The 24,488-nt window shown below is 43.3% G+C and overlaps 1 protein-coding gene across 4 annotated transcripts; it reads left to right on the forward strand.

Annotated features, from left to right (window-relative positions):
• The first annotated feature begins 555 nt into the window (after positions 1 to 555).
• On the forward strand, positions 556 to 24,094 carry PRUNE1 (prune exopolyphosphatase 1). 4 transcript variants are annotated; one of them, XM_079923959.1, is made up of 8 exons: positions 556 to 771; positions 7,722 to 7,814; positions 8,363 to 8,565; positions 10,216 to 10,400; positions 11,134 to 11,292; positions 12,594 to 12,688; positions 14,773 to 14,931; positions 22,174 to 24,094. In XM_079923959.1, exons 1-8 carry the CDS (start codon positions 733 to 735, stop codon positions 22,600 to 22,602), a joined length of 1,362 nt encoding a protein of 453 aa, XP_079780085.1. In that variant the 5' UTR covers positions 556 to 732; the 3' UTR covers positions 22,603 to 24,094. The 4 variants fall into 4 exon arrangements, with proteins under 4 accessions (XP_079780085.1, XP_079780086.1, XP_079780087.1 ...); XM_079923960.1 differs by having other exon boundaries at positions 8,453 to 8,565; XM_079923961.1 differs by lacking the exon at positions 14,773 to 14,931.
• Positions 24,095 to 24,488: the final 394 nt, after the last annotated feature.

The raw sequence follows: 24,488 nt of genomic DNA on the forward strand, positions 1-24,488 counted from the left end.
ACAATGAGGGAGGCAGGAAGCAAAGAACCCAGGTTACAACAGTCCAGGAAAAGAATGAGACATTTGCCGACGCTGTAGAAAAAAAACAGGCTACAGAAAAGAAGCAGCAGGAGTTGGCGAGAGACTGTAGGTATTAAGTAAAGAAGAGAGGTCAAAGACTACTCTAATGTTTTTATAACATGTATAATCACGCAATTGGTGGCAGTTGGTCAGTTTGGTAAGGAAGAGAATTCGAGAGAGAGATGAGGAGCTGTTTTTGCCCAGTGTAATTTAAGATGTCAACCAGATGGGCGGTGTAATATATGGAAAGATGCTATACTTAGCCTGACTCAAGAGGGAAAGTTCAGATGCCACAAAGATAGGTTATGTGACTCATATACACTGTGACCTCAGAAAATTCTCCTTCCCTCAATTCTTGGGGCCATTTTGGCGCTTCGAGACTACACTTCCCAGGACGCCCTGCACCACGCCCCATTTCGCGCCTCCGGCCCCCACTTCGCTCCTCCCGTGAGTCCCTGGGCGCAGAACTCGGCCTCCGCCGCTGGGGGCGGGGCGACGTCGGACTCCCGGGGCCCTTGCTTACGCACTTCCTCCCGGGGTCGGGGCCGAGTCGGGGTGTGGTGGGTTCGAGTCCCACCTCCCGACTCGTCTCAACCCTTGAACCCGGGGCGGGGCTCATTCGTCAGTTAACCTCTCCGCGGCGAAGGGCAGTGGCACACCTTGAGCTTCACCATGGAGGACTATCTGCAGGGTTGTCGAGTTGCTCTGCAGGTAACGGACCCCTGTCTGTGATCGTAAGGAATGGATCCTGGGGTCCCGGAAGGACAAAGATGTGGGACCTGGGGAGCCCCGAGGGTCTATGTGGAGGGAACGCGGAATTGTGGGGTGGGGGCTTGGGATCTGATCAGGCTTGGGGCCTGAGGAGTGAGGAACGAGAACCTATCCCTTGAGAATGGGAATGCTGCTCAGTCACCCCACTCCTGAGCTGGGGGCTCCTGCCTTTGGGGTCTGCCCGAGAGCGGGGAGGCGGAATTGTGGGTCTGGGTCCTGCCGCTGAGCCGCTGCTCGCAGTTTCTGGGTCAGTTCCGTCAAAAGGATCGGAGCTGTGCCTGCCGGGAGGTGTGTTTGTTCCTTTCTCCCCGCCCCTCTTTCAGTTCTCCGCTCACGAGGCCTCCCGGGCCCACTGGCCTCCAGGTGAACCCCGCGGGTACGAGGGAAGCTGTGCCCACGGCTTTGTTGCCTCTGAACGGCGGTTTCTGTCTGGCGGGCCTAATTCATTCTGAATTAAAAGTGGTGGTAGCAGGCATGTCTGTTGACTACAACCTGCATTCCTTTGCCTCCAGTTTTCTTCATTGGCCTTAACACACACAAATTACATAAAAATCCGCGGCCTGGACTGGATAAGCACAAAGTGTGTTTGGCATCAAAACTATAAGCATGACTCCTGAATGCTTTGTGGCTTATTTTTGGTACTCCCTGAGCGAGTTGGAATCTCCCAGCCTTGCTGACTGGTCATGCAGCCTTAAGCCGCTATCCCCAGTTAGCAGCAAAAAGCTGGCCAGAGAGAGGCTCCAGGAGGCCACCTGGCCCCCCCTACTTCAAGTTACACTGCCCCTGGAGAAACCTAGACAGATGGTTGACTTTGTTTCCTTTTTAAATATCTTAAACTCTACAAACTCCCCTGGGTGATAAGATTCTGGTCTTTAACAAATCCTAAAAGTCACCGAATTCCTCCTGCAGACTCAGCTGCTGTCGTAAATGAATACCCTCACCTGAAGAATAGGAGTGAAGTTCAATTTTAACACCAATTACACCAAATTTTTCCTTGTGAAATACAAATTTGGGGAAAGTTGTTTTAATGCATAAGGCAATTTGGGACCAATTCATTTTGGTTACCTCTGATTTCCACCACAGGGAACTCATTGGAGGACTAATATAAAGTCTTTGTGGCACATTCCAAGGGCCAAGAAGTTGTATTTTGTTTCCCCCGATAACCCAAATGACCAGTCTGTTTTCCACCATTTGGTAGAGTCCTTGAACCTGAAACCTCACCAGATAGCATTTCATTGCATGCCTCTAGACTACAGCATCTGAGTATATCTTCCTCAGGAATATGAAGCTGAAAAATACTGGATTTTTTCAGTATTACTGATATCCTGACCTTTCTCTGTCTGCATTCATCCCCCAAGGAGCAAGATCTATATCTTCCTTTTTCCAAACTTGTGAACTTGTGAAGGTGAGGTCATATCTTAGCGCTCTTATCACACAACCTGGCCGGGGCCAGGAGAAATGAGAAAATTAGACTCTAGCAATGTTAGTGGGTGAACTGGTGGCAGGACATACAGGTGGACACTAACAATTTAGATTGCTTTTAATTATAGAAGTAGTAAATGTACATAGGGAAAACTGTTAATACAAAAAGGATATGAAATTAGAAAAAGAAAAAGATCCTTTTTCTTCTCCCTATCCAATTCCCCAGAGGCCACACTGTTGTTTCTTGTGTAAAGAAAGACATGATTTAGACAGAGACACTATTAAGTTTGAGTGTTGCTATTAAACCACATATAACTTTTAGGAAATTGTGAATGCTTGCCTTTTACACAAGACAAACAGCTGATAACCCAGCCACCTCTCCTGCTGATACCATATTTTCAGCATTTGATACCAGAGAAATTTTCTACAATCTCTGCCACAACGATAGTAGGTTGTTCCATTTAAAAGAAATCCTGTTTGGGCTTCCCTGGTGGCGCAGTGGTTGAGAGTCCGCCTGCCGATGCAGGAGACACGGGTTCGTGCCCCGGTCCAGGAAGATCCTACATGCCGAGGAGCAGCTGGGCCCATGAGCCATGGCCGCTGAGCCTCCTCCTCGTACCGCAAAGAAAAAAAAAAAGAAATCCTGTTTAAGTTAATGTCCTATTCATGGTGAGTCATCTTTCACTTTTAGTGGGGAAAAAAAATCTTTGCTTCAGGGTGGGGCTGCATTCAAGTTTAGGTGTTCATCCAGAAGCTTTGGATAATCTGTGTTGTCTGCACTTCTCAGGAATGAGGCAGGAATCAGGAGTGGCTGACTATCCTTAGAAATTTGCAGTCCTTGCATCAGTATCAGTCAGTCCCATTTTCCCTGCTGGGAAGACTTCTCTATCTCTGGCTCCTTGTCTCCTTTTTTCATTTCTCCCTCATTAACTCATTTGTAGAGTAGGCATCAGACCATATGCAGCCTTGGAAGGGAAGTAGTTGACTTTGCCAGCCCTGAAACCCATCCCCTCTCCCCCGCAACTCCGTGTTGAGGCCGCAAAGAACATCAGGATACAGTCATTTCAGCTAGTGGGTTTTTGTTTTTTGGGTTGTTTTGTTTTGGCTGCGTTGGGTCTTTGTTGCTGCGCGCGGGCTTTCTCTAGTTGTGAGCGGGAGCTGTGCGGGCTTCTCATTGCAGTGGCTTCTCGTTGCGAAGCACAGGCTCTAGGTGCACGGGCTTCAGTAGTTGTGGCACGCAAGCTCAGTAGTTGTGGCTCGCGGGCTCTAGAGCGCAGGCTCAGTAGTTGTGGCGCATGGGCTTAGTTGCTCCGCGGCATGTGGGACCTTGTTCGAGCCGGACCAGGGCTCGAACCCATGTCCCCTGCATTGGCAGGCGGCTTCTTAACCACTGCGCCACCAGGGAAGGCCTAGGTTTTTTTAAAGAAGAAAAAAAGTTTATATCTACTAGTGGCTCTCAGATTGTATTTCTTCCATTGGCAGCTCAGGTTTCCTCATGCTCTAAGTATAGCTATATTTGCCCTGAACTCTTCCTCTGATGGTCAGAAAACTGAGGCTTGTGCTTTCAGCTAGTGGGGGATGGGGTGGGGGATAAGAGTTAACATGTTTTTCCTAAACAAAGAGGAGAATGGTACCTTGTAAGTTAGGCATCCATATACCCGACTTGCCCAGGACAGTCAGTTTATTGAGACATAATCATTAATTGCACCCCTTTTCATTCTGAAAAGTGTACTGGTTTGGGCTTCCCTGGTGGCGCAATGGTTGAGAGTCCGCCTGCCGATGCAGGGGACACGGGTTTGTGCCCCAGTCCGGGAAGATCCCACATGCTGCGGAGCGGCTAGGCCCGTGAACCATGGCCGCTGAGCCTGCGCGTCCGGAGCCTGTGCTCCGCAACGGGAGAGGCCACAACAGTGAGAGGCCCGCTTACCACAAAAAGAAAAAAAAAAAAGTACTGGTTTGAACAACAAAGTATATAGTCACCTAGCTTGTATGCTACGTTAAGGATTTGTGATACATGCCCATGAAAAGATAGCGAGCTCCTTAAGGTAGTAGTTAAGTTCTGTATGAGAATCCCAAGTGCCAGAAGCTGGAAGTGCAGGGGAAGGGACTGCTGTGGCCCGGGTGCAGGGAAGGCTTCACAGAGAGAAGGGGCTTGCGGTTGGGCTTGACTGGACAGCAGGGGCTAGAGAAAGGAGAAGACGGAAGGGAGCTCATCTGTACTACTACAGAGTAGGCTCTTGTGTGCGATCTCATTTAATCCTCATAACAACTTCATGAAATTGGTTACAGTAGTCTCCTTATTTTTATATGAGGAAAAAGAGGCTTAGCGAGGCCAAAGTCCCACAACAAGAAACAGCTGAGATTCAGCTCCAGTCTGTGGTCTTTTCAAATGGCAGTTCTGCTGATTTCAGACAGAGAAGAACAAATAGTGCAAAGGACAGCGCTGGGAATGTGCACATCATGTATTGTGGGTGGCGAATGGACCAGTCATGGTGGGGTAGTGGTGGGTGCTGACAGGGGAAAGGAATGCCACCACCTCCCTTGGTTGTTCCTGTTCCAAGATTGGCTGAAAGTCGCAGAGTATTCCTTTTGTGTTAGCTCCTTTTGTTTGCTGTCTGAGCTTGACTGAGCACAAGGGGTTAGTCATTCACCTTCCTCTGGGGGTCATTTCTCCTCCCCTCAGAGCCATGAAGTTGCATTTGGTCCCTACTTTCTGCTTTTCTGCTTAATCTTCTCTTGGTGCTGGGGATCTGACTGATCCTGATTCGGCTGCCACTTGGAATGAAACAGCATTAACATGAGTTTTGGAAAGATTCTCCGAGGGCCTCTTCAAGCCCAGCAATAGGCCTCTCCCCCTTGTTCTGCCTTTTCTCTGTTCCTCTTCCCTTTATCCTCCAGAGTCAGGGCCATATGGCCTCTCATGTTTGTATAGTTCCCTCTCTAGAGAACATGGTGCCCTCCCTTACTGCTTCAGTGATCAAGTTATCTCAGCAGCCACTTATCTCAAGTGCTTTGTTGCCACTTTGGTCCACAGCCATCTGGGCAGTTCTTGGTATCCGGGAAACAGGGGCCTTCTCTGGTATCAGGAGGACGAATTGCAAGTCAGAGGAGTTAATATAGGCCTTGGGTCTTGGGTACAGAATTCTCATACTGTGTTGGCAAAGAGTTTAATATTGAAAAGAATCTTCCCACTCGCATGCTGTTCAGTATGAATGGGTCTTGGCTGCCACCCTCTTGAAATAGGCTTAGAGAAATGGGCACAGGGGAGAACCCAAGGGCAGACTTTCCCCAGAGGCCCTTTGCCCAAAACCTTGACAGATAACCTCTGTCTTTTGTCCTTCTCTCTAGGGATGGGAGTAGGAGATGGAAAAGAGGGTGGCTTAAAAATAAAAACCTTCTAGTTACGAGATAGGACAATTTATGCCACCAGAAGTCCTCTAAAATTGTCCCTTTCTGGCTTTGGCTTTCTGGGCAAGTGAGGGGAGTGGGTAATAGCCAATACAAGGAAGATAATTCTAGGTTCTCTTTTTTCCTAAAGTTACATTACTTGATAAACTGTTCCTTGTTATGTTTTATTCCTCTGAACACCTTTCCCACTTTTCTAAACTCTTCTATCTAGCAAATCTTCCCTGATTGAAGAAGCCAGAGTGGATTTTCACCTTTCTGTAACCCAGTAGTTCTCAACTGGGGGTGATTTTGACCCGCAGGGAATATTTGGCAAAGTCTGGAGACATTTTTGATTGTCATGACTGGAGGTGCTGCTAGCATCTAGTGGGTGGAGTTTGGGGGATACTGCCAAACACCCTGCAATGCACAGGACAGCAGCCCAGTGCTGAAATTAAGAAACTAGTGTGTTGCTTTTGTCTCTCTTATTCCTTCCTCTCTTTCAGAAGTAGGCTGAGATAGAAATTCAAAAATAAACTGGTAAGATAGAATCCTTGTGCCTAAGCTGAGCCATGGACTGTATACTCTCATTCTACCTGGCCAAATGCTTCTACTTGGAATGAAATAATAATTCTTACAGTGCCTACCCCTTGGGTTGTTTTGAGGATTAAATGATCAGCTAATGCATGTAAAAATATTGGAACAGTACATGGGGGACTTCCCTGGTGGTGCAGTGGTTAAGAATCCGCCTGCCAATGCAGGGGACACGGGTTCAATCCCTGGTCTGGGAAGACCCCACATGCCGCAGAGCAGCAAAGCCTGTGCACCACAACTACTGAGCCTGCGTTCTAGAGCCCGTGAGCCACAAGTACTGAGCCCGTGCGCCTAGAGCCCGTGCTCCACAACAAGAGAAGCCACCACAATGAGAAGCCCGAGCACCACAATGAAGAGTAGCCCCCACTCGCCGCAACTAGAGGAAGCCCTCACACAGCAACAGAGACCCAACACAGCCAAAAAAAATTTTTTTAAATACATGGCACATTCAATAGATATTTTGAAACAAAACCCCTCTCTTTGCTATTGTGGGCACCTTTAGGTTTTTTTTTGTTGTTGTTGTTGTTTTTGTTTTTTTGCGGTATGTGGGCCTCTCACTGCTGTGGCCTCTCCCGTCATAGAGCACAGGCTCCGGACGCACAGGCCCAGCGACCATGGCCCACGGGCCCAGCCACTCCGCGGCACATGGGACTCTCCCGGACCGTGGCACGAACCCCCATCCGCTGCATCAGCAGGTGGACTCTCAACCACTGCACCACCAGGGAAGCCTAACACCTTTAGGTTTTAATGAATTTTATTTAAAATTCTGGTAGGGAGATGCAAGGGAACAAGATTAATAATAACGACAGATATGCCTCCCTCCTCAGAGTTCTTATCAGCAGAAACTTTTCAAAGCTTTAAAAATAAAAGTTCCAGCAGCAGCAGCAACTGTTCTTGCTTTAATCTGAACCTGCTGGGGAAAGTGTCTGTTTCTTGCCTGTGAGAGTGTTGTTTATATCTGGTTATGGTTGAAGCTCCTCTGGGTAGGGGGAGTTTTCATGGACTAGATATCTAAATACCTTTATTTTCAAAGTCTGTTCACCTATTCTCGTGATTTAGAAATGCAAGGATTCTTTTCCCTATTTTAAAAATGGGAAAAAAGTACAAACCAGGGTTGATATGGTTTGAATACATCAGCTACCCCAGATGCTTTACTTTTGACTTCTCCTCAAGTGCCCAGAGAAGCATAAGAATCAGAGAGTGATTTACTGCTGTTCTTCTGAAAGTTAACATTCAAGGAGACAGTGTAGTAGAGAGGAAGGAGCACTTTTCCACTAACTATAGATATGTGTGGAATGCTTAAAGCTTAGCTAAAACACTTACGCCCTCTTAACTAATATCCTTATCCATGACTGAGGACCCCTAAGACTATATGACCTACCTCCTCTGTGAAGATCAGTGAGAGGATGTGTGTGCAGCCCTACATGAGTATAAGGTAACCAGAAATGGATGGAGGTGCTTTTGTTAATTTCCCACTCCTGCCTCTCTAGGAGTCCCGACCCATACATGTTGTGCTGGGAAATGAAGCCTGTGACTTGGACTCCATGGTGTCAGCTCTCGCCCTGGCTTTTTATCTGGCAAAGGTGAGTACCTAGGAACAGAGTGCCTTAAAATGAAAAGATTTGGATTCAAGACCCAGCTCTGCTACTTAACAGCATTTAGCCTTGGGTAAGTCAGATCTCTTAACTTTGCTGAGTCTCCTGTCACCAACTATAAAATCTGAAATGATAATATTTTGCAGTGTTGCTGTGAGGATCAAATGAACAAATGTATTTTGAAGAATTTGTAAACTATAAAGCAATATTCAAACAGTTAACTATTGAATTCCTTATGGGTATCAGTGGTCTGTGTATGTTCCTCATGCCCATGTCAGCTCTGGAGGACTGATACTGCCTTCTCTCCAGCATCTAGAAAGGTCTTTTCCGTGAGTTGTCTTGTTGACCTTCATGCTATTGCCAAGAAGGAGAGAGGGGAAGGGTCATCCTTTTATTTTGATAAGACTGGGTAACTGCGGCTTTGAGGAAGGCAGTGACTTACCCAAGATCATGTCTCCCTTGGTCCCAGTAGTCTTGTGACTTTTCCTATCCTATTACAGAACATAGCCATACCTTCTTTTCACTTTCCTCTCTAGACAACTGAGGCTGAAGAAGTCTTTGTGCCAGTTTTAAATATAAAACGTTCTGAGCTACCTCTACGAGGTGACAATGTCTTCTTCCTTCAGAAGACTCACATTCCAGAGTCCCTCTTGATTTTCCGGGATGAGATTGACCTCCATGCATTGCAGCAGGCTGGCCAGCTCACCCTCATCCTTGTTGACCATCATGTCTTACCCAAGTAAGTGGAAGAAAGTTAAGCTGATACTTACCATGTGCCATGGGCTGTGATGAGTAAGGTTTTTAAAGAGTAGAAGAAAGAATGTTTTCTCACAGGATCTCACAGGCTAAGCATAGTTGATGGGTGATATCAGATATAGAAAGACAATAAAAAAATATTGTCAGTTCTCTAGTTATACAAGTAATAAAAAGAAATAGAAACATGGAGAGTTCAAACTAAAGGATAACTCAGAAATATTGTAAATCTACCTTTGGTATCATTGTTTTAAGATTTCATGGCAGATTTATTACAATAGAAACCTTTGAATAATGGTTACAACGGCATTTTTAACTTTAAAAAGTTAGCAACATCATATCCTCCATAAAGCAATATTTCTTTAATGCTATTTAACAAACACACACCTATAATAACCCCATCCCTAATTTAGGACTGGAAAAAAACTGCCAACAAAGCAATACGAGTACAAGGCCTTCCCAAGCGTGTCTAGCTCCTGCTAATAGTAACGTGAATATTTTTTCCTTAAGCACACTGGTTATAGCAGGACATTGACAGAGGACAGCCTAAGGGTACTAATCCATCTATCCACTCACTCATTAATAAACTTCTATTTAGAGGACGAAGGTGAGGTAGAATCTCTGTTCTCAAGAATTTGTCAGTCAGAGGAGGGAACTAGGTAAACAGGTCATTGTAATGGGTGTTAGAGGTAGGTGGTGACCGTCACTCTAGGGGACAGTAGTTACATGAAGGATGGAGTGGTTAAATATGCAAGAGGGGAGTAGAGGGGAGTGTCAGGAAAGGTTTCCTAATGGAGTTGATCCTTAATCTCAGTCTTGAAAGACTAGGTATTTGCTTGGTGAATGAGGAGTTGAGGTAGTTAGCAAAACGCAGGCAGGTATGAAATAGCATGGTGAGTTGGGAGAACTGAGATTTGTTTTGCATAACTGGAACATAAAATATGAGGGAGGAGTAGGACATAAAAAAGATAAGACTAGAGAGGTAGGCAGGGGCCAGATCATGGAGATCTTGTAGGCCTTGCCAGGGAGATTAGACTTTATTTTGAGCAGTGGGGAACTATTGTTAATTCTATTTATTCCAGATCCTAGCAGAACCAAATTTGCATTTTTCAAATGCTCTTTCAGGTAGTCTTATAGAGGACAGTTTCGGAGGGCACTGGAAGCAGGTGTTTGGTTAAGGAACTATTGGAGTAGTTCAGATGAGAGAGATTGAGGGCCAAGAATAAGGCAGTAGCAGAGGGTTGGATGGGAACCAGGAGGGAATGGATGGGAATTGAGCCAGAAGCCACAGGTGACCTGCATAAAATTTGGATATTAAGTGAATTGAGGGAACAGGAGAGATTTAGATGTTGGGTGTCCAGGTGTCAACTGGAAAGACAACCCTAAAGGATATCAAATATGTGGATGAGGTACTGGTAGCTGATACTTCGTCAAATTCACCTATACGGTGTTTAAAGATGGCTTTAGTTATAATATTTAAGAGAAGAGCTGAGAGGAGTGAGGCAGAGGTAGAAGTGATCAAAGGTCTAAGTGTCTGCCTATGATGTCTGTTTTCTTCATGAGTGAGGTGCAGCTGGAGTGCCCCTACCTATCTTTCTTTCTCTTTTCCCCCACACCTCCCCCCTTTCCCACACAGAAGTGACGCAGCCTTAGAGGAGGCAGTAGCAGAGGTGCTAGACCATCGGCCCATCGATCAGAAACACTGCCCTCCCTGCCATGTTTCAGTTGAGCTGGTGGGGTCCTGCGCTACCCTGGTGGCCGAGAGAATCCTGCAGGGGGCACCAGAGATCTTGGACTGGCAAACTGCAGCCCTTCTTCATGGTGAGGGTGGCTTGGGGGTTGGGACCTGATTAGTTCCTTTATTCCCATGCCAGAGAAGGGAAAGTGGAGAAGTCTAGACTCTTCCAGCCTGACTACACCCTCTCAAAGCCACTTAGTAGATATGAAGGAGGGGATTCTTTCAGGGGGCAATTAGGCATTAAAAAGGCTGTGGGATACTTTGTCCTTTGAAGGCCTGTGGAATACTTTGTTGGAGAAAGCAGAAAGGAAGCACAGAACAACAGACCTAGAAGCTGCCTATTAGTAGCATTGTATAATGGAAAGAGGACTAGCCAAAGAAGCAGGAAATGAATTCTAATACCATTTCTGCCCAGGAAGTAGTTATATGACCTTGAGCAAATCTTTTAACCTTTTTTGTTCTTATTTTCTCCATTTGTAAAAAAAAAAAAGAGAGAGAGAATTGGATTAGACTATCTCTTCCAACTGGAATTTGGCCTGTGGAAGAGAGATCATCTCTCTCTGACTAGGTTTCAAAATCTCCAAGAATTGAGATATTTACACTTCCTTTCTACCTTTTCCCCATTTCCCTGACTACATTTTAGTTTGGATTTGGGATGTCTTACTCAGGACATTGTCCCAGTTTGTTTTGTCTTCAGTGAGTTGCCGTACAGTCTCCTTTGGTATTGTGTCCATTTGGTTTGAGGGTTATGTGTGTTCTAGTTGTCAGGAATGGAGGGCCACAGGATTTGAGTTCTGCCATCCTCCTCCTCTGCAGGAACAATCATCCTGGACTGTGTGAACATGGACCCTAAAATTGGAAAGGCAACCCTAAAGGACAACCAATATGTGGAGAATCTAGAGGCCCTCTTCCCAAATCTGCCCAAGAGAAATGATATCTTTGATTCTCTGCAAAAGGCAAAGTTTGATGTATCAGGTATGAAATGTTAAACTGGTGGACAAAAGCCTTGTTCATTATGTTCTTGAATACCGTCAAAACAATTTCAGAGCGTGCATAATGATTTAAGCTTTATACCAGAAAGAAGCTAGGTAGTGTGTGAGTCTGATCATGAATTAATCAGTCATTTACTGGATTGTTCTATCCTGGCTATTGGGTGGATGAGAAGGAATATATTAAGAGTCTCAGAGGTTTCTAGTCTAATTAGAGAATATAGACATATAAATAAAGTATGCTGAGGGAATACAGTCATCCCTTGGTATCTGTAGGGAATTGGTTCCAGTATCCCCCACAGATAGCAAAATCCTCGGATACTCAAGTCCCTTACGTAAAATGGCATAGTATAATGAATACAGTCGGCCCTCCTTATCCGCAAATGTGAAGCCCGTGGTACAGAGGGCCAACTCTACTGAATTATCGGAGTGAGATCTAGATAAATGGTTAGGGAAGCAGAAGAAACATTTAGGGTGAATATACAAAGGACGAAGGAAGAGAACAAAAAAACTTCCATGATTTGTTACCCAGCTACCGCCTGTTGACGTTAAAAAAAAAGAAAGAGGGCTTCCCTGGTGGCGCAGTGGTTGAGAGTCCGCCTGCCAATACAGGGGACACGGGTTCGTGCCCCGGTCTGGGAAGATCCCACATGCCGCGGAGCCGCTGGGCCCGTGAGCCACGGCCGCTGAGCCTGAGCATCCAGAGCCTGTGCTCCGCGACGGGAGAGGCCACAACAGTGAGAGGCCCGCGTACCGCAAAAAAAAAGAAAGAGAGGTCCCACTTTTAGAAAAGTAAAACAACACAGAATGGGGAAAATCAGGAGTAAAAGCCTCTCTTCTTCCATTTACCCTTCTCCCCAGAGTCCCTTGCTCTAAAGGTACCTATTGTGACCCGGTAATCGAAAGTAATTTTTTATTTAGAGTAAATTTCTATTGGGACTTCCCTGGTGGTTCAGTGGGTAAGACTCTGTGCTCCCAATGCAGGAGGCCGGGGTTCAGTCCCTGGTCGGGGAACTAGATCCCACATGCATGCCACAATGAAGATCCAGCATGCCACAACTAAGACCCGGTGCAGACAAAATAAATAAATAAATATTATTTTAAGTGAATAAATAAATTTCTATTATATAATTACATCCGGAGTTACTAGCCCTGTTCATTGCCCCAAAGAGAGGCTGTGTTTTTCCTCTTCCTTGACCTGTCTTGGTGTCCTCACCTTCCTGGTCTTGGGACCTTGGGTTCTCTTGGTTCTCCTGTTTCACCCTTAGTCTCACATCCACTTTCTAGGACTGACCACAGAGCAGATGCTGAGAAAGGACCAGAAGACCGTCTCCAGACAAGGCACCAAGGTGGCCATTAGTGCAATATATATGGATTTGGAGGTAAGAGCAAGATGTAGGTGTGGGTGGAGAGAGAAAACCTTTAGTTTTGTATGTAACCTTGCCCCTCACTCCTGGCTCACCTCCAAAATGTATCTTACCCCTCCTTTTCTCCATCTCTACTCCACAGTCCATTGTCTCTCACTGCACTGCTGTAATGGCCCCCATGCTAGTTTCCCTGCCTCCACTTTTGACCTCTGCAAACTGTTCTCCCCACAGCAGCCAGAGTGATCTCTTTAAGACATGTCAGATCCAGGGGAGTAACCTGGTGGTCTAGTGGTTAGGACTCAGCGCTTTCACTGCTGTGGCCTGGGTTCAGTCCCTGGTCGGGGAACTGAGACAAAAAAAAAAAAAAGATATGTCAGATCCTATTGGCCCCCTCCCTTTACTGCCTTTTCATTGTACTTCTAATAAAATCTAAAAGCCTTACAGTGGTTTATAGGGCCCTCCTTTATCAGGCCTTTGTCCTTTTCTCTGACTTCTTCATTCCAGCCCCATTCCTACACTCACAGAACTGTAGCCACCCCAGTTTTCTTTCTGTTTTTCAGAACCATTAAGTTCACTCTTAGCTCTCAACTCAGAGCCTGTGCACTCCTTTTGCAGAGCTGGCTCCTTCTTTTCATTCAGGACTTAGCTCAGGTGTCTTCTCTTTCAGGAGGTTTTTCCTGACCACCCTAACTAAAGTAATATCCTCCATGCTCAAAAATCTCTAAATATTACTTTTTTTTTTGTACGTGCATCTTGTGGGATCTTAGTTCCCTGACCAGGGATTGAACCTAGGCCCCCTGCAGTGGAAGTATGGAGTCCTAACCACTGGACTGCCAAGGAATTCCCATTTTGTTTTCTTCATAGCACTTAGCACACTGAAATAATCATGTTTCATGGTTTCCTTGTTTATTGTCTATATTCCTCTGCTAGTTTATCAGCTCCACCAGACCAGAGACCCTATTTCTTTTGTTTCTGCTGTATCTCCAGCACCTTTGACAATGCCTGGCGCATAGTGGATGCTCAGTGAATTTTGTCGAATGGGTGAATGAATATAACTCTGATAGTGGTATTTTAATACCTGGCTCCATATCTTATTGGTTTAAATCATTCATCTGATCTGAACATGTACTCTCATAGACTGCACAGCTTTCTCCTAAATAACATGTAAAAATTTTTACTAAATAATTTACTGAAACAGAATAGCATGGCCTCTTCCCTTGCTACTTATAACCTAGTTTTGTAACCAAACATAAGAACACAAAAGGCTTGCCGAGTACCATAATCATAGTACAAATTGACTCATTAGAAATGCTAAGGATAAAGAAAAGCCCTGATCTAAAGCAGCTGGTGGTATTATTCATTGGAGGAAATACTGCGTGAGATTTTGGAGAAGAATATAGATAGATAGACAAAGAATGAAGAGCCAAGGATGCAGGTGTCATGTGTCTGTACTTATTTGTATGCGCCATTGTTCTGTTTTAGAATAAAAATATCCTCAAGGCAAAGACCTTGCTTGATTGATTGTAAGAGCAGGATAGCCTTGGACATACCAGGCACATTACGTACATTACCGGCTCTCACTGTTGTGGCCTCTCCCGTTGCTCCGGACGTGCAGGCCCAGCTGTTCCGCGGCATGTGGGATCTTCCCGGACCGGGGCACGAACCCATGTACCCTGCATCAGCAGGCAGACTCTCAACCACTGTGCCACCAGAGAAGCCCCATTATCATTTTTTAATTCTTAAAACAATCAAGTTTGGTAAATGATTTATCCTCATTTTACAGATGAGGAAACTTAAGTCCAGGGATCCTTGATCATATAGCTGATAGGTAACAGAGCTGATTTTCAAACCAATTCTGTCTGAACCCAAAGCCTCATTCTGTGAGGCTCATAGAATGGCCTCATAGAAAGGCTCATTCTCCTCATTCTATATATTGCCTTCCAGCACATAAATAGCACAGAGTAAACATTAGATACCTTTTTTATGGAGTACAAGTCCCAGGTTAACATGCAAAGAAACCCTTCATAAGCATCTTCTGTTGAGGGTGATAATGAGGATCCAGTGGCAGCCCTCATCCCTGTCCATTTCTTCTGTTTTAGGCCTTTCTGCAGAGGTCTGGCCTCATTGCAGATCTCCATGCCTTCTGCCAGGCTCACAGCTATGATGCCCTGGTCGCCATGACTATCTTTTTCAACACTTGCAATGAGCCAGTGCGGCAGTTGGCAGTTTTCTGTCCCCACACAGCACTCCGAGTGACGGTGAGTCCCTGTCCCTTCTCCAGCCTGAGGACCCTACAGAGTTCTGCCTGTACGCACTATCCTGTGCTGTAAAGACCTCTCCTTCATTCTTGTATTTATCCAGAGGTCCTTGATCTGTTTCCAGAATTGCCACTACCCGCTTTTTTCCATTCTCTCTATGTGTGAATATCCTTAATCATACTCTTGTTGAGAAAGGGAGATTCCAAAGAGAATTAGAGACACAGTTCCTACTTAGAAGGAATTGAAATCAGGTTAAAAGAACGTGTTATAAATCTGGAGTTAAAACTAGATTCTTGGTTTAAGCATTAATTCCTCACCCCTGAAAATCAATTCCTTTCTTTTTACCTTATTGCCTTGAAAATTGGAAACAGACGAGAAACCTTTTCTACTACTTAAGCAGTTTGTGCTAACTCTGTAGAGAAGTGGTCTAGGAGCAGGTTTGGTTTTTTCCCCTGATCTTCCATTTAGCCACCTTTCCCACCTCCTCCCCTTTCTTTTCCTCTGTTGGTTACTGATAAGCCCAGGGAGGAATTTAAAAGTGGACTTAAGGCAGTCCAGGGATTCTTTGGATTTCTTAGCAGCGAGGACTGCTGAAGACTGGTCTGAATACAGCTGGATAATCTTTTTTGTGCATGAAAGGCATGTCTGCCCCTTCCCACCTCTCTTTGTCTTTATCTTCTCCTCCAGGAAGCAAATGTAATTTCATTCAGTGGAAAGTAGTTTGGCATTGTGGAAAGAACTACAGCCTTTAAAGGCAGATATATAGGCTTTTCTGTCCCAGATTTGCCACTTACTTGCTCTTTGACCAAAGGCAAGTCAGTTGACTTCTGATTCTGTAAATGTCATATTACCACCTACTAATTAGTGTGATGTAATCATTAAACATAATAGTATATGTAAGGTTCATTGCTGGGCACAATGCTCTCTTACTAATCATGTCATGAAGGAAAGGGTGCTTTGACCATACGAAGTACCTCTCCCCACCTTCCTAAATCTCCCCTCCTTCTCCCTGCCATGGTCCCTCTGGAACTCTGTAGGTATCTGATAACTCTACCATTGCCCAGGCTGCCTCTGTGCTGGAAAATGGTAGTCCTCTTTTCACGGTCTGCCCTACCATTTCCTCTCTTCCTCCTGTGTTAGAAATAGTATAATATAGTAATTTAGAACACCAGCTCTGATGACAGACCTGAGTTCAAGTATCAACTTTGTTTCATTCAAACTTGACCTTTGGCGACACATAGTAATCAAACTGACAACAATTAAAGACAAAGAAAAACTATTAAATGCAACAAGGGAAAAATGACAAATAACATACAAGGGAACTCCCGTAAGCTTAACAGCTGATTTCTCATCAGAAACTCCACAAGCCACAAGGGAGTGGCACGATGTATTTAAAATGATGAAAGGGAAGAACCTACAACCAAGATTACTCTATCCAGCAAGGATCTCATTCAAATTTGATGGAGAAATCAAAAGCTTTACAGACAAGCAAAAGCTAAGAGAATTCAGCACCACCAAACCAGCTCTACAACAAATGCCAAAGGAATTTCTCTAAGTGGGAAACACAAGAGAAGAAAAGGGCCTACAGAAACAAACCCAAAACAATTAAGAAAATGGTAATAGGAACATACATATAGATAATTACCTTAAATGTGAATGGATTAAATGCTCCAACCAAAAGACACAGGCTTGCTGAATTGATACCAAAACAAGACCCATATATATGCTGTCTACAAAAGACCCATTTCAGACCTAGGGACACATACAGACTGAAAGTGAGGGGATGGAAAAAAGATATTCCATGCAAATGGAAATCAAAGGAAAACTGGAGTAGCAATACTCATATCAGATAAAATAGACTTTAAAATAAAGACTGTTACAAGAGACAAGGAAGGACACTACATAATGATCAAGGGATCAATCTAAGACGAAGATATAACAATTATAAATATATATGCACCCAACATAGGAGCACCTAAATACATAAGGCAAATGCTAACAGCTATAAAAGAGAAAATCTACAGTAACACTATAATAGTGGGCGACTTTAACACCTTCCTTACACCAATGGACAGATCATCCAGACAGAAAATTAATAAGGGGGCTTCCCTGGTGGTGCAGTGGTTGAGAGTCCGCCTGCCGATGCAGGGGACACGGGTTCGTGCCCCGGTCTGGGAAGATACCACATGCCATGGAGTGGCTGGGCCTGTGAGCCATGGCCGCTGAGCCTGCACATCCAGAGCCTCTGCTCCGCAACGGGAGAGGCCACAACAGTGAGAGGCCCACATACAGCAAAAAAAAAAAAAAAGAAAATTAATAAGGAAACACAGCTTTAAATGACACAATAGACCAGATAGATTTAATTGATATTTATAGGACATTCCATCCGAAAACAGCAAGATTACACTTTCTTCTCAAGTGCACACAGAACATTCTCCAGGATGGATCACACCTTGGGTTACAAATCAAGCCTTGGTAAATTTAAGAAAATTGAAATCATATCAAGCATCTTTTCTGACCACAACACTATGACATTAGAAATAAGTTACAGGGAAAAAAACGTAAAAAACACAAACACATGGAGGCTTAACAATACGTTACTAAATAACCAAGAGATCACTGAAGAAATCAAGGAGGAAATCAAAAAATACCTAGAGACAAATGACAATGAAAACATGACGATCCAAAACCTGTGGGATGCAGCAAAAGCAGTTCTAAGAGGGAGGTTTATAGCAATACAATCCTACCTCAAGAAACAAGAAAAATCTCAAGTAAACAATCTAAACTTACACATAAAGGAGAGAAAGAAGAACAAACAAAACCCAAAGTTAGTAGAAGGAAAGAAAAAGATCAGAGCAGAAATGAATGAAATAGAAACAAAGAAAACAATAGCAAAGGTCAATAAAACTAAAAGCTGGTTCTTTGAGAAAATAAACAAAATTGATAAGCCTTTAGCCAGACTCATCAAGAAAAAGAGGGAGAGGACTCAATAAAATTAGAAATGAGGGACTTCCCTGGTGGAGCAGAGGTTAAGAATCCACCTGCCATAAATGCCCATCGACAGACGAATGGATAAAGAAGATGTGGTACATATATACAATGGAATATTGCTCAGCCATTAAAAGAAATGAAATTGGGTCATTTGTAGAGACGTAGATGCATCTGGAGACTGTCATACAGAGTGAAGTAGTCAGAAAGAGAAAAACAAATATTGTATATTAACGTACATATGTGGAACCTAGAAAATGGTACAGATGAACTGGTTTGCAGAGCAGAAATTGAGACACAGAAGTAGAGAAAAAACGTGTGGACACCAAGAGGGGAAAGCAGTGGTGGGTGGGAGTTGTGATGTGGTGAATTGGGAAATTGGGATCAACATGTATACACTGATGTGTATAAAATGGATGACCAATAAGAAAAAATAAGTAAATAAAAAACAAAAAAGAATCCATCTGCCAGTGCAGGGTTTGATCCCTGCTCCAGGAAGATACCACATGCCACAGAGCAGCTAAGCCCGTGCACCACAACTGCTGAGCCTGTGCTCTAGAGGCCACAAGCCACAACTACTGAACCCATGTGCCACAACTACTGAAGCCAACACGCCTAGAGCCTGTGCTCTGCAACAAGAGAAGCCACCACAATGAGAAGCCCGTACACCACAATGAAGAGTAGCCCCCACGTGCCACAACTAGAGAAAGCCCACATGCAGCAATGAAGACCCAATGCAGCCAAAAATAAATAAATAAAATAAATAAATTTTTAAAAAATAAAATACAATTAGAAATGAAAAAGGAGAAGTTACAGCGGACATCGCAGAAATACAAAGCATCGTAAGAGACTACAACAAGCAACTCTGCCAATAAAATGGACAACCTGGAAGAAATGGACAAATTCTTAGAAAGGTATAACCTACCTAGACTGAACCAGGAAGAAATAGAAAATATGAACAGACCAATCACAAGTAATGAGATTGAAACTGTGATTACAAATCTTCCAACAAACGGAAGTCCAGGACCAGACAACTTCACAGGTGAATTCTGTCAAACATTTAGAGAAGAACCAACACCCATCCTTCTCAAACTCTTCCCAAACATTGCAGAGAAAGGAACACTCCTAAACTCATTCTATGAGGCCACCATCACCCTGATACCAAAACCAGACAAAGATACTACAAAAAAAGAAAATTACAGACAAATATCACTGATGAATATAGATGCAAAAATCCTCCACAAAATATTAGCAAACAGAATCCAACAACACATTAAAAGGCTCATACACCATGATCAAGTGGGATTTATCCCAGGGATGCAAGGATTCTTCAGTATATGCAAATCAATCAATGTGATACACCATATTAACAAATTGAAGAATAAAAACCATACGATCATCTCAATAGATGGAAGAAAAGTTTTTGACCAAATTCAACACCCATTTATGATAAAAAAAAAAAACTCTCCAGAAAGTGGGCATAGAGGGAACCTACCTCAACATAATAAAGGCCATATATGACAGACACACAGCAAACATCATTCTCAATGGTGAAAAACTGGAAGCATTTCCTCTAAGATCAGGAACAAGACAAGGACGTCCACTCTTGCCACTATTATTCAACATAGTTTTGGAAGTCCTAGCTATGGCAATCAGAGAAGAAAAAGAAATAAAAGGAATACAAGTTGGAAAAGAAGAAGTAAAACTGTCACTGTTTACAGATGACATGATACTATACATAGAAAATCCTAAAGATGCCACCAGAAAACTACTAGAGTTAATCAATGAATTTGATAAAGTTGCAGGATACAAAATTAATGCACAGAAATCGCTTGCATTCCTATACATTAACAACGAAAGATCAGAAAGAGAAATTAAGGAAACAATCCCATTCACCATTGCAACAAAAAGAATAAAATACCTAGGAATAAACCTACCTGAGGAGGGAAAAGACCTGTACTCAGAAAACCATAAGACACTGATGAAAGAAATCAACAATGACACAAACAGATGGAGAGTTATACCATGTTCTTGGATTGGAAGAATCAATATTGTGAAAATGACTATTCTACCCAAAGCAATATACAGATTCAATGCAATCCCTATCAAATTACCAATGACATTTTTTACAGAACTAGAACAAAAAAATCTTAAAACTTGTATGGAGACCCAAAAGACCCCAAATAGCCAAAGCAATCTTGAGGAAAAAAAGTGGAGCTGGAGGAATCAGACTCACTGACTTCAGACTATACTACAAAGCCACAGTAATCAAGACAATATGGTACTGGCACAAAAACAAATATAGATCAATGGAACAGGATAGAAATCCCAGAGATAAACCTGAGCACTTACGGTCAACTAATCTATGACAAAGGGGGCACAGGTATACAATGGAGAAAAGACAGTCTCTTCAATAAGTGGTGCTGGGAAAACTGGACAGCTACATGTAAAACAATGAAATTAGAACACTTCCTAGCACGATACACAAAAATAAACTCCAAATGTATTAAAGACCTGAATGTAAGACTGGACACTATAAAACTCTTAGAGTAAAACATAGGAAAAACACTCTTACACATAAATCACAGCAAGATCTTTTTTGACCCACCTCCTAGAGTAATGGAAATAAAAACAAAAATAAAGAAATAGGACCTCATGAAACTTAAAAGCTTTTGCACAGCAAAGGAAACTATAAACAAGATGAGAAGACAACCCTCAGAATGGGAGAAGATATTTGCAAACGAATCAATGGACAAAGGATTAATCTCCAAAATATATAAACAGCTCATGCAGCTCAATATTAAAAAAAACAACCAACCCAATCCAAAAATGGGCAGAAGACCTAAATAGACATTTCTCCAAAGAAGACATACAGATGGCCAAGAGGCACATGAAAAGCTGCTCGACATCACTAATCGTTAGAGAAATGCAAATCAAAACTACAATGAGGTATCACCTCACACCAGTTAGAATGGGCATCATCAGAAAATCTACAAACAACAAATGCTGGAGAGGGTATGGAGAAAAGGTAACCCTCCTACACTGTTGGTGGGAATGTAAATTGGTACAGCCACTATGGAGAACAGTATGGAGGTTCCTTCAAAAACTAAAAATAGAATTACCATATGACCCAGCAATCCCACTACTGGGCATATACCAAAAGAAAACATAATTCAAAAAGACACATGCACCCCAGTGTTCACTGCAGCACTATTTACAATAGCCAGGTCATGGAAGCAACCTAAATGTCCATCGACAGATGAATGGATTCAGAAGATGTGATACATATATACAATGGAATATTATTCAGCCATAAAAAGGAACAAAATCGGGTCATTTGTAGAGACGTGGATGGACCTAGAGACTGTCATTCAGAGTGAAGTAAGTCAGAAAGAGAAAAACAAATATCATATGTTAACACATATATGTGTAATCTAGAAAAATGGTACAGATGAACTGGTTTGCAAGGCAGAAATAGAGACACAGATGTAGAGAACAAATGTATGGACACCAAGGGGGTACAGCAGGGGCGGGGTGGTGTGGGATGAATTGGGAGATTGGGATTGACATATATACACTAATATGTATAAAATAGATAATTAATAAGAACCTGCTGTATAAAAAATAAATAAAATTTAAAAAAAACAGAAACAAAAAAACCTTGACCTTCGGTAAGTTACCTAATCTAAGCCTCAATTTCCCTACCTGTAAATGAGGGTAACAGTAATACCAACCTGTAAGGTAGTTGTGAGGATTAAATGAGGAAATTAATATTTGAAAATGGCCAGACGTGGCACGATGCTTGGCATACTTCCCACCCCAACTTGATCTATTTATTCTTTCTGCCTGTATTCTTCTCCTGACCTCAATATAGTAGATGCTTGTCCCATCTCAGCTAAGGATAGAGTTCAAGTTTTTGAGCACAGGAATACCCTTGCAAATAACAATATTCGAGGAGGTGGGAGTCCCAGGTTCTGGTTCAGACTCTACCATCATCTACATTCAAGGCACTTAATCTCTCTGGGCTTTGGTTTACTTATGAATAAAATGGAATATATCATCTCAAATGTTTCTTCTGTTTCTAAAATACTGTGTGTATTAGTTGATGTGCCTTTGTTGCAAGCAATAAAACAACCCTAGATGACTTAATTAAAAAAATATATTTTTTATCCTCTATAAGAGAAGTCTCTTAGAAGTCTCAGCTTTTTGCTTCACCACCTTATATACCACCTCCCCATCTTGTCTCCTTTTTAGGTCTGTGGAGTCCTAGAACGCTCCCACTCTCCGTCCCTGAAGCTGACCCCTGCCCCAAGCATCCACCCTAACCTCCAAGCGTATCTTCAAGGCAACACCCAGGTCTCTCGAAAGAAACTTCTGCCTCTGCTCCAGGAAGCCCTGTCAGCATATTTTGACTCCACAAACATCCCTTCAGGACAGCCTGAGACAGAGGGTGTGTCCAGGGAGCAGGTAGACAAGGAATTGGACAGGGCAGGTAACTCCCTGATTCCTGGACTGAGTCAAGATGAGGAGGAGCCTCCACTGCCCCCCACACCCATGAACAGCCTGGTGGATGAGTGCCCTCTGGATCAGGGGCTGCCGAAATTGTCAGCCGAGGTCATCTTTGAAAAATGTAGTCAGATCTCACTGTCAGAATCTACCACTGCCTCCCGGTCCAAGAAATGACTGTTGGGAGGGGAGGGGGAAGTGAAAGAGGTTGCTTGAACCACCCTGAATGCATGTTTTGAGATGTTTCAGCAATTTTGTCTTCATTGTTCCAGGATCTGGTATACTGTTCTCATAAACCTAGGAGGAGAAAGAAGTAAAAGAAAGCTGAGCTGGCATTCTCCCTTTTCCCCACAACCTCTACCAATCAAACAAATTTTATTATTTAATTTAATTCCTTAAATCTGCACTGACTCTCCTCTATTTCATTTGCCAGGGTCATGATGTGATAACATACACAGTTCCAGCAGAGTGGCACAGAAAGACTGTGTACCCCAAAAGTGCCCTAAGTCAGGCTTTTTAACAGAACCAGTATTTCTTATGGAACCAAACATTCATTGTCTCCAGTGTTCATTTATTCTCTTATTAATTCAAGTATTTATTGAACACAGTACCTACTTTTAGCTTCTTCCAGTTTTTAGCCTTTAGTTGATTTTCACCTCCATGACTCCTCTTTCTGCCGCCAATTAGGTGATGGTGTCTCATTCCCAGTTTGCTAAATTTCTACTCTGAGCTTATTGTGACTGTTTCGGGATTGTTTGGGAGCAGATTGGAGGCCATTATCTTCTGTCCTGATCGGCTGGCCTGACTCTCAGTTTCTTTGGATCCCTCTGGCTCAGAGCCACAGGCACCCTGAAGAGACCCAGAAGACCCCCCCTGGTTCTTGAGAGTTCAGGAGACACCTGGGAAAGCCTTAAGACCTCATGGGCACTCTTCGCAAAAGACAGTAGAACTACAATGAGACCCCTGGCTCTGTCGATTTCTTATCCATCTGATTTTCTCCTTGGGCATAGTAGAAAGAAACACGAAGTTCATACCGACTGCCATCAACTGTGTGTCTTTTGTCCAGACACTCACTCCTCTAGATCTCATTTCCCCGTCTGCAAAACTGATGTTCCCTGGTTTCTGTGATCTGCCTGTTGCCACACCGTCCTTTCTTGCCTCGCTTCTCTGTTTTTTTGTTTGTTTCTTTTTCCCTGGGAATGCTCAGGGTCACTGAATTGTCTGTTTATTTGTGATTGTACCAAGGTACTCAGCCTCATGTAGCATGTACAGGGGTATGATTCATACCATAGTGACCCAGCAAAGAGCTCCCTTCCACTGACTTGTTCTGCATGTGTAGAGTCTCCCTTTTCTCTTCAGACCAACCTGTTCCCCCTTTTCCTACCCCACAGCTCTGCTCCCTGTAAGTTTTCAACAGTTTCGCTGAACAGTGGGGTATGTGATGGTTTTGGCATGATGTCTTCATATGAGGGAAACTGACTTCACTTTGAGGGGATGTTTGTAGCCATTGGAAGGTAAAATAGTGGCGTGATTACTGAACCAAAGGAATTTATGTTTTGTAACTTGGGTACTTTTATTTTGCATTTTGTTAAAGTATTAAATACTTTTTTCCTGTTTGGGGCCTTATTGTCTCTTTTTACAACTATAATCAGGCCTTTCCCTCTGATAATTGTTTTAACCTTCTCAAGATTCATTTCCCTTCTTTCTGCTGTACATACTGTCTTCCTTCTGTTGACTCTTTTTGGGAATAAGGAGCAACAGTCTTATGTCTCCCCTCATCCTCAGCCTTTCCTTTAATTTGTTTCTTCCAGAACCCTCTTTATAACATACTTTTGTGTCCTTGATTCTGCTTATGCTTGAAGAGTAGGCCCACGATAGTCTTAAAACTAAAATGGTTTCTACCATTACCTCTTTTTTTTTTTTAAAGCAGCTTCCAGAAGGTTTTAAGGAGTCTAGAAAATTGCCTTCTCTGACTCACCCAAGACTAGCCACTTTAGAATACGTAGTCTCCTCCCCAGAACCCGCCCCAATAGGCATGGTTTCTCTTTTGTGCAAACCTGCTT

This window comes from Stenella coeruleoalba (assembly GCF_951394435.1).
Source record: "Stenella coeruleoalba genome assembly, chromosome: 1".
NCBI lineage: Eukaryota > Metazoa > Chordata > Mammalia > Artiodactyla > Delphinidae > Stenella > Stenella coeruleoalba.

Excerpts from the sequence above, each read along its gene's own strand:
- PRUNE1 (XM_079923959.1), top strand. The coding sequence starts at position 733 with ATGGAGGACTATCTGCAGGGTTGTCGAGTTGCTCTGCAG. Across the intron at positions 10,401-11,133 it reads AACTGCAGCCCTTCTTCATG|GAACAATCATCCTGGACTGT; the intron begins GTGAGGGTGGCT and ends CCTCCTCTGCAG. Across the intron at positions 14,932-22,173 it reads ACACAGCACTCCGAGTGACG|GTCTGTGGAGTCCTAGAACG; the intron begins GTGAGTCCCTGT and ends TCTCCTTTTTAG.